Here is an 11,055-nt window from a genome sequence, read left to right as displayed (position 1 = left end):
GTTCCCGGTACCGGAGAAAAACCAAAACTAAAATCACACTGCACAATGTATATATTATCCCTTTCAATATAACATGTAATTTCCCATCTATTAATTACGTACAAATTCTTTATATATTTGTACTAAATATTCATTTACTATATTTTCTGTATATTTGAGTTTTCTCAATTTTTCATTTAATATATCCCTTGTGATTCACTCATACCCTTCCCCCCACATACAAACTTAAAAAGGTCTTTTGTTTAGCTGGACATGGTAGTGCAAACCTGCAATCATAGCTTCAGGAGGCTGAGGCAGGAGGATTGCAAATTTGAGCCCAGCCTAGCAACTTCAGATCCTGTTTAAAAATCAAAAGAAAAGGCCTGAGGTGTAACTCAGTGGAAGGCAGAAGCACACACACACACACACACACACACACACACACACACACACATACACACACATGAAAAGAAAAATATTTCTTCTAGTATTCTGAGCACTTCCCTTTATTGGATAAATTAATCTTAGACTTCTCCATTCTCAAGTTCATTACTGGTTTTGATGTAATAAGTCAAGTATAGTCAATAAAGATTTGTTGACTAGGTATGGCCTGCCTCTACTTAAAAATATTTACAATGTGAAACAGTCAATAATCTCTTGAGTCAAGATTTAAACTTTTCCAAGCTTAATATAAAAATTTCCATTTGGTTAATGAACACTACATGAACCTCTACATAGGACAGCTCCACCTACCACCATGTTTATGGAACTGTTTTGTCATTGGCTACTTCAAAGCAGTGTTGCTTGCCAATGGCTAAAATTGTGGGATTACCTCTTCAGTTAATCACAAAATATGACATCAAAACTACCTTGAGTTAGGGTATTAAGTATTTAATATTGAGTATTTAATATCCTTACAAATCTAAAATCTTTAACTTCTAAAAATTCTCACCACTGGCCTTTTTACATGTGTAGTAAGATGCCACATAAAAAAGTGCAATGCAGGGGAGTATTGACTTTCATTCATCCATTTGAAACGATGTCCTGTTCCTACTTGGGTTCCCGGTGTGACTTTGTAAATATGCTCAGGGATTTTCTTTCTCACTTCCACTTTACCCTTGCCAATAAACAAGTCCCCACCCTCTTCCCTGTTTACTTTGAACCCCGCTGCCTGGGCTGGCTGCTCTGAATCATCCCTTTCTGACCAGCCTCTAAGACTAACAAGGACTGAGCTCATGGCACTACATCCTTGCTAGTGTTTCTTCTTTATTCTACTCTAGGTTTCTGGCTCCTTTTGTTCATGACTATTCTGCATTGCCCTGTTGCACATTTTCTCAAATGGATATATGTACAGAGTTTTTTGTCCAGCATTAATTATAATAGTGAATTCAAAAGCCCACCTAAATGCTCAATGTAAGGGATGGTTTAAAAATTATAGTATGACGCAATGTTTTGTTTTGCTGTTTAATTCAATCAACTTTTAAAACTTCTAAAAGACATTTACTTTTTTAGATAAAAACTTCTAAAACTAGAATTACGAGGGCACTTCTTTAAAATGATAAAAAATAGCAATCTTAAACCAACAGCTGTTTCGTGCACAGTGATGAAATATACTACAAGCATTCTAAGACCAAAAATAAAACAAAAATGCTTTTTTCCCAAAGGTCTTCGCAGCTTGTTCACTTCCATTCTTCACTGTGTATACCTCCTGACGGTAGAGGCTAAGAGTTTCCTCAGTTTCTGCTAGAGCTATCTGCCGCAGGTACTGGGGAGATTGGTGATGTGAGGGTGTACACCTCGTTGCTTAATACGGCCAAGTAGTCACGGCGAAAGCATCTATGAGCCACACAGACTGAAGGTTAAAAGTGGAGGAAAAAAGTGGGAGAACTATTTCTTTACAGTTCCATAGAGTGAAACAATTTTTTCTAAAACAATTTTTTAGTCCTATATTTAAGGCTGATTTATCTTATTATCACATCCTTTATCTCACAACTGAAATATTTATAGAGATAGAAATTATATGAGGTTTTAGTTTTCTTTAATAAAAATACATATTACACATATTTTGTAGCCAACACTTTTCACTCAGCCATCCATTATGATCTTTTGCCTATGTAATATATGCTCGTCTAAACCATCAAATTTTTTTTTTATTTTAAAGATAAAAGGAGGGAAACATTAACAGACATACAACATTTTACAACATATCACAAGCACAGTACAGACAATACAGAGTTACAAACAAAGTGGTAGGGAATTAACAATGGTTGTTGTTTTACATATTGATATCTTCAAAGTGGCTTCTCATGAAAACAGATATAGACATGCAATACTGGTCAACCCAAGACTCATTGACAGTTTCTTTCAGCATAGAAATAGAAGACAGAAGAACAACCATGTTAACTGTCATGTATATACATACATACAAAATTTCTCCTTCTTTCCCTCCTCTTTTCCCACATCCCAGTTGCCCTTTACTCTTCAGCAGTTTCCTACCATTTCACAGTGTCTATCATACCTCCGAGTTTGAATTAACTCTTTCAAGATTTACACTAGCGAAACAATGCGGTGCTTGCACATGTATGTTTGATTTATTTCACTTATGAGTATGGTCTCTAGTTGTGACCATTTAAATATAAAGGCCTCGAGTTTATCTTTCTTTATAGCTGAGTAATATTCCATTCTATAAAAGTACCATAATTTTCTTATCCAATCCTCGGTGGATGGACATTTGGGTTGCTTCTTCATTTTAGCAATTACAAATTGTGCTGCTATGAACATAGGTGCACATATATCACTGTGATATGATGTTTTTAGATCTTCTGGGAAAATACCCAGCAGGGGGATAGCTGGGTTGAATGGGACCTCTAAACCTAGTTTTCGGAGGAATCTTCAATCTGATTTACACAGTGTAAGCCATCAAATTTTAAAGGATATTTCCACCTTTTCATACCCATACAACAAAAAGGAAACCCTTTAGATTTTCCTCATATGTTTATATTCTGGAAGGAATAAATCAGAAGGACTTTGAATGAAAATAGGGTAATCAAATTCAGAGTCAACGTTGTCCATTTTAAGAATTCCAACCTCCTTAGTTCCCACAATGTTCCAGCCAGATTTATACTCCTGTCTAGACACACACACACACACACACACTCACACACACACACACTCACACATAGAGAGAGATGGAGGGAGGGAGGGAGGGAGGGAGGGACAGAGAGAAACAGTATATTGGGGGTAACGGGGATGACGTTGGAGGACATAGTACTAAGTGAAATAAGCCCAGTCACAGGAAGACAAAAGCTACCTGATTCCATATATATTAAAAATTCAAAATAGCTGACTAAACACATAGAACCAGACAGAGGGATGGCAGTTGCCATGGGCTCTGAGAGAGCACTAGGAAAGAAGAATTACTAATTAACAGGTCCAAAATTTTGGTGATGTAGGATGTACATGTTCTGAATAGCTGTTGAGCCTTGTGCCTATAAATGGTAATATTGTATTATACACTTAAAAATCTGTTTCAAGGGGAAATCTCATGTTAAGGGTTCTTACTAGAATAAAATAAAATGTTAAAGCAAGAGACTAAAATGCTGATTAAACTTCTGTTTACATGAACAGGGTTTGTTAACTGTGGTTTTCCATATTAGTGGTATGTTTTGCAACTGAGAGACGCCTTAGTAATACAGCTGCCTTTAGTTTTATCTGGCTTAATCATAGTCCTTGCTTGGAGCACGTGTGTGGGCTAAAGAGCTTCCTTCTGGTTTACAATTGCACTCTCCACCTCCATAAGTAACGCGGAGAAGGTGGCAACTACTGGGTGGACAACTCATGTCTACCTCCCTCCCACAAGTGAAACTTGCTTCCCTTTGACATCACATTTTTACTTGACTATCTGAAAAACCTTACCTTACAAATGGTAAAGGAAAATGAGAAGGTTGCAGACAGATGCCTAAAAGATACTTGCTCTAACAATAACACTTGGTCATTACAGAGTAACAAAGGATAAAGTGGCAAGGCAATCAAGAAAATGTCACCTCAAAAGACAGGTGGGCCCGGTTACTGCAGGGTAAACATGCTCACAGCTAGCTTTCGACTTGATGTCAACCTTTGAACTCAGGCCTGCAATTGTTCTGCAGCTATAATTTAATTGCATGTGGTAAGTATGATAGCTGGCAAGTCCTACAGGGCAGAGATCTTCATCTGTTTGCGTAGTTACAATCCATGTGCCTATCATTTAACTGGCGAAATTTATAGCTTTTACAGGTTGTGAAACCAAACAAGAGCTAAACCTAGCATAGCTCCACAAATTTTAATATAGCACAAGTCTCAATGCTGTTTGGCTAGGAAACACTTCAGAAATAGCTCTGCAAGCCTGATAACAACAAAGAAGTCATGCTGTAATATGTAAAAGTAAAGAGAATCTAAAGAATTGTATCTTTTAAAGGAACACAGAAAGTTCTAAGATCATCATGACAAACTCTTAGCTTCTAGGATCATTGGTACTTCCCAAACTATGCATTGGGAAATGGGAGGCGGGAGAGCTTTCTCCACAAAGGAGAATGTTGTTTAGTAGTGGAAGTGAGCAATGGTGGGTTTTCTAAACGGGTGGTCAGACTGCATCTACATTTTTCATGGAAGAGTTACTGCTATTTCCCTGCCACCTCAGATGACCTAAGCAATTCAGTCTGAACAGTGAGCTCACTCCAGAAAGCAGCTTTCTTTTTAAGTAATTCTCAGTGGTGCTGCCAGAAGTAGACCAGCAGTATGTTGAATTCCACTAAGCAACAAAGATTACACACAAACCAAAGGTTCTTTTGGGAGTGGTTGAAAATACTGTCATATCCAGCATTATTCATGTGATTTCACCCTTATAAATTGTTCAGTACCTCTGGGCTGTGGTTTATTTGGCCAAGGAAAACTGGACCTGGAATGACAGAATTTGGTTGTCCCATTACATTGGTTTTTAAAAAATCCTTGTCTTACAAGAAACATGCATTTACCCTTCCACCTTCATACTTATCAAGAATCATTTATACGCCCCTAACTTTGTTCACTTTGATCCAACAAGAATTTCTTAATACTTATAAGTCCCCCAGTCCCTTTCTAAAGGAAGGATCACAGGAAGGGGTGTGATGAAACCCAGTCAGATTCACTGTTCTATTCTGACTGGCTGCTTGGGAGGGATGTATTGACTAAGGCCAAATTACTTCCCCATTTTTTTCTTGAAGTGTGCCTGGATCTATGTGAGAAATGGGGTCAGACAGAGGGAGGGAGAAGAAAATCAGAAGCTGATCTTGTAGGTGCAGAGATGCCTGCCCCTCTGCCTGGTGGCTCTGAGTCAGGCTTAGCCAAGCTCTGACATGGGGCATAACAGCAAGCACAGTCCAGGTTCGTTTGAGTCTGTACGGAGCTTTTGCTCGCTCATTTGACTAAAGACTCAAGTAGACTTGGATGGAGCAATGAGATAATGCTGGTAAACCTGAATTAGATATAGAAAGGCCAAGGTGATACTTATCATTCTTACCCTACATCTGGATGATATATTAATCTTAGTCATCATTTTATAGTTCAAAGTCCCTACCATGATCTTCATGAGTGCAGAAATTAAACTGCTTCACCAATGCCCTATGAAATATAAAAGTAATAAGAATATTCTGTCATTTATCTTTTAATTTATTTTATAAATACTCATTAGGCATGTGCCAGGCCCTTACTGTGATATTTACATGTTTATCTCAATGTCAGAATAATTTTCTTTTGGTTAAGTCTTGCATCCTGTAACTTTTAAATGTGACTGTGAACAGCCCATTTTAGGAAAAGTTAGTTTATTTATTTATTTTTTTTTAAAGAAGTTAAGCCGGATGTGGTGGTACATGCCTGTAATCCCAGCACTTGGGAGGCTGAGACAGGAGGATCATTACAAGTTCGAGACCAGCCTGAACTGCACTGTGAGACCCTGTCTCAAAAAAACAAAACAAAAACAGTAAAAAAGATAAAATAGGAGTTAAACCCTTGAAATATTTAAAATATCATGCAAATATCTCTAACTTTAACCAAAATTTTACTATGTACACTTTCACATCTAAACTTTATCAACTGCCTGTGTCATCAAGTAAATGTACAGGAAGAATATGAGCACACGAAGTGTAACACCCTAAAGTAAATATAATAGTTCTCACATTGACTATGATGATTTCTTTTAGGGCCAGTAAATTATTTCATTTGAGTACCAAAAAAGGATCTTATGAATTTGTGTTAGGGTTTTTTTTTTTTTCTTTAAGGATTTAGCAAGGCCTTGGACAATAAATTGTGGGTTGCTATTATCTTACACATTTCTTAATAATTTTTAACTATTCTTACCATACTCATTTGCTCAACTATATAGTTAAAAAACTGTGCCTGACAAAGGAAGCAACCCTTACCTATTTGCTTTTCAAACCACACTTGTTCACTGGCTTCTCAACATTTCTCACGAAGTATATAATAAGAAGGACTTTGAACCACCTTTATCTCTCCCCAGTGGGGGGTGTGGGAATTGAAAATATACTTAGCAGGTCAGTGTTCAGTCACAGAAACCTCAGATCCAACTAAAAATGGCCCCCTTGGAGGTAGCCTGGCTCTCACAGTGCTCAGGCTGACAGAGATTTGTTCTGGCTGGAAATTGAGGTAATCAGAATATACCAGTTCACTCTCTGATGAGTAGCCTAGGGTAAGATTAAAATGAACCCAGTATGCTAGCAAATGAACTATTTCCCTGGGGAAAAACAAAGAATAAGGTTGAACTGTAGGTACCAGAATTGGCTGGGTTCTTGTTCCCACAAATTTCTGTCCTATGTAAAGGTTTGAAACTGAGTGGGTTACCCTGGCACACTGTGAATTGATTGTTTATTCTCCTTGACAAATTGAGCCTTGAGTTATGGAGATTTTGCACTACTGGAGCAATCCTCAGAATGCAAAATCCCTTCCTTATACCTGCCCTTGCTTTATGCTTACAACAAACAGCATAAAGTCCTTCTGTACAATGTTTTTTGGGAACTGAGGAGATTTTAAATGCACAAATCAATCACTTATTGATATTAAATTAGAATGAATCATGGGATGTTTATATTTCTAAAGTGATTCAGAATTCATTTAGTCCAGCCACTGGGGATAGCTCAGTGGCACAGCACTTGCCTGGCAAGCATGAGGTTGTGAGTTTGATTCCCTGTACCAAAAGAAAGAAAGAAAGAAAGAAAGAAAGAAGCAAGCAAGCAAGCAGCAATTCCTTATGTATGGATAATAGATATATTATTGCCTGGCCCATATCCCTTCCCTCTTCTTTAAGTAGCAACACCTCACTTTTTTCTTTGCAGGATTATCTGCTTTCCTTTTTTGTTCCTTGAGGATTATATGGGCTGATTTTACCCCTGCCTCCAGAGGAACATTGAAAAAGCAGCCACATCCTAGACTATAGTGATTGCTTGAAGAATGAGCTCCTGGTCCAGGGTAGGCCCAAAACAACCACCAACTTTGATGAAGAGTCTGATGCTTGCCACAAGAGTTCTATTGTGATTTTTTTCTTTTTTGAGACCGAGTCTCACTATGCAGTACAGCTGGTCTCAAACTTCCTATGTGGACTAGATTGGCCTTGAATTTATAATCTTCTTATCTCTACCTCACAGGTGCTAGGATTACAGATGTGCCCCACTGTGCTTGATAGTTACAGGAAATCTTAAATTCAGAGTGAGGCATTTATCTAGCCAAGATCTCTGTACACCTACCCATCTTCTACTGGGGAGCAGATTCTGACTCAGCAATACATCAAGAGCATTCATTTATTCAGTGAGTATTCATTGAGATTCATAGGGCAAGAGAGACTCCATTTTCTTTTTTTTAACTCCATATTAAGAGAAGTCACTTAAGTTCACTTAAGCTGTAGTTGACCTTACTTTCCACCCCCTCCCCTTGGTTAGCTATCAACCCACTTAAAGGAGAGCAGAGCCATAAAATGGGAACAGAACAAACAGGACAGACTGGGAAGTAGGCTAAAAGTTAAACTGTAATGGTCATCTGAAATCTGGCTGGCTGAGTTTCTGGGAGAAGTAGACTTTGTGATAATTGTGTGGTATTCTTGTGAGATTCCAAAAAATGAGGTAATGGTTACGATGCAAACCAAAAAATGTACTTAAACCCAAGGTGAGACCCAGATCAGCGTGGACATCTTCTCTGGCTCCTGGTTAGAGACAGTCTGTCAGCCGGCTCAATAAAGCTTTGTTTGTTCCTGCCTTTTCAGTTTTCTTGTGAGTGCTTGTCTCGTTGAACTTGCTTGCCATATCAAGATGATGCATACTACTATCAGACGCCTTGTTCAGTGCTATGGATGGAGTCGTGAATAAAAGAATTACAATCCCTGACCCATGATATTTTGAAATATGTATATGTTTGAAAGCACTCAGGAGGACCATGCAAAGGACCCTGGATGAGCGTATGTGGGTGCCCAGTAAGGCTCCTACATCCCTCTAGATTTATTCTTCTTTAATTTACTTCCTCATCCTCATAGCTTCAACTTCTTTTCATTTCACATCTGAATATAGTAGTTGTTTTCCAAGTGAACTATATGTGCCCACTCTTAATTCTGGTTTTACTCACTTCACCTTTTACTAATGACAGAATGATTTTTTTCTTAGAAATTTTTTACTGAAGGATGTATAATATACACACAGAAAAGTACATATATAAGCATGTAACTTGATGAGTTTCCTTAATAAATCACACCCATTAACCAGTGCCTACCATAATAAATATGACCAGTATGTCAGAAGCCCTTCTCCTGTCCCCAGTACAGCACCACCTTACACATGATAAAAATCAAATTTTATTTAAAAGTGTGAATCTCATCATATTGCCCTCTTGCTTTACTAAACCTTCCAAGGACACTTGGCAACTTTCAGGATGAAGTTCCATTTCCTTAGCCAAAGTATACTCTAGTAATTCCTAACCTACTGTCCTAGCCTTTGCAGTGCTGCTCCTTCTGTTCAGATGAACAACTCAGTCTTCTTCCTGTCCCATTTTAATTATTCCTAATTATTTCAGGGGCTATCTTCTTAGTCTTCCTTGATCCCTTCCCTTCCCCCGTCTTTTTTTCTCCCTCACGGATTTCTGAAGGTCAAAATAATTTTCATCTCAGTTTCCCAGTTTATTCACTGAATAAATGCTGGAATCATTACTTTACCAGAACTCCTCTCCTCCTCTTTCTCCTCACCCTGACTCTTTCAAAAAGATTAATTGCTCAGCGACTAAATCACTATGTAGGACCTTCAGTCAGTGCTTTGTGGAGAAACTGTGAATGGTTTCCATCAACCCAGGCACACCCTTCTTCCCAGTGTCCCTGCCCTGAAACCAAGAGAGGACTTAAGTAGGGGCAGTTTGTGGTCCTGAACCCTAACAAGATAAGTGGATACAATGAGAATTGATATTCATGAGATGGAAGGCATTTTCCATGTAAAAAGTTGATTTCATTGGACTATCTGGAAGACTTAAGGGAATATTAGGAGTGGGGGAGGAAAGCAGGTAAAAGAGCAGGTTAACATATACCAGAGGGCTACCTACCATATCTGGACACAATCTTCGGCTTTGGCTCTGGTGACTTCCTTAACTGACGTAGGGGAGCAATATGTGCATAAATGTACAGATTTTTTGCATTGCATAGAAAGGAAAGCCAATAATTCTTTTGGGGATTGAAACAAGTTATTTTTGCTTTTGTGGCTTTTTAAAAAAATTAAAAATAGGGCTAGGGATATAGGTTGGCAGCACAGTGCCTGCCTGGCAGGTGCAAGGCCCTGAGTTTGATTCCCGGTACCAACAAGAAATTAAAAATAGCAGAATTAAAATTCTCTGAAATATCTAGTTTTTAATTTAAAAATCTGAATTTCTATTTTTCAAACCAAACCAAACCAAAACAGAGACATTATAAAGGGTTTTCTGTGTAGGAGAAAAAGTTACTACTTGGTGGGTACAGCCAGAGCACTCAATTTGCCTGAGGGCTGCTACGTGGAGCCACCTGAAATGACTTTTATAGAAGTGTTTATACTCTTCATTGTCAATAGAAATGTTTTGATAATAAATCTAAATGGTCTATATTTATATGTATACATACATATATTTTTAGAGCTAGAAGGAAATATTCTGAATGTTTTCACCATAAAGAAATGATAAATGTTCAAGGAGATAGTTTACCCTGATTTGAACATTATGTAATATATACCTGTACCAAAACATCACATGGTACGCAAGTATGTGCTATTTTTATGTATGTTAGAAATTTAAAAATAAAACAAATATAAGTAAAAATAAATCCAAATGGTAAACCTGTTTATCTTCTGCATCAATTAGGTCGAAAACACTTGGGATAGTTCCCTTCCCAGCTCTATTTCTCCATCTGTCATCTATGTCACACTGTAGGCAGGGATTCCAGGACGCACACCGCGAGCTGCTCAGATTTTTCTTGAAACTTTCTCCTCTCCTTAGGTCAGCGGCCCTGCCCCAGCTCTACGTAGAATTACATGTATGTAATAGAAGGTAACATGTGACTTCCGATGTAGCTGCCTGGTTGCTGCCTTGCGGATAACCCTGAGAAGGCCACTGCGACAGCCACAGCGTAAAGGGTAGCCTAAACTTTGGTTCAGTGAGGGTTACCTTGGTCATCATTCTAAAGTTTGAAGCGTTCTGCCTAACCTTCGCGGGAGCAGAAATGGTCTCTCGATTCCCTCAGCTCGTTGAGCAGGAAGGAAGTCCCTTCAAGTCGGGGCCTGGAGGCCATCCTTTAACTGGTTTGGAGTCCTCAGGAACCAAGACCGTCAGCAGCAGGCACAAACGCTGTGCGCGCAGTGGGGAGAGGACCGTGCCGAGCCGCCAGCTTCGGTCACGCGGACGACCTTCCGCCGCAGGTCCCGGGCAGGCACAGGGGCCGCTGTCCCGGCCGGTCACGTCCACAGCTCTCACACCACGCGCCCTCCGCGGGCCGGGCCGCGAGGGCGGACCCACGGCCGGCGGGTTTCCGCAGACCACGAGACCGTGCCCACGCGCGCC

General features: G+C 39.1%; 1 protein-coding gene across 1 annotated transcript; it reads left to right on the top strand.

The window, feature by feature from the left end:
- Positions 1 to 7,192: 7,192 nt before the first annotated feature.
- On the top strand, positions 7,193 to 11,055 carry LOC106147637 (translation initiation factor IF-2-like; the record flags this gene model as incomplete). Its single annotated transcript, XM_013510105.1, is given in 2 exon segments — positions 7,193 to 7,809; positions 10,495 to 11,055. A coding segment is annotated over 1 exon segment (338 nt), but the record flags the coding sequence as incomplete, so codon positions are not given.

The sequence above is a fragment of the Chinchilla lanigera genome, unplaced genomic scaffold (genome assembly GCF_000276665.1).
Source record: "Chinchilla lanigera isolate Chin_1 unplaced genomic scaffold, ChiLan1.0 scaffold00204, whole genome shotgun sequence".
In the NCBI taxonomy this organism is placed as follows: domain Eukaryota; kingdom Metazoa; phylum Chordata; class Mammalia; order Rodentia; family Chinchillidae; genus Chinchilla; species Chinchilla lanigera.
Note: the sequence above shows the minus strand (reverse complement) of the source record. Positions and strands in the feature narration are given on the sequence as shown.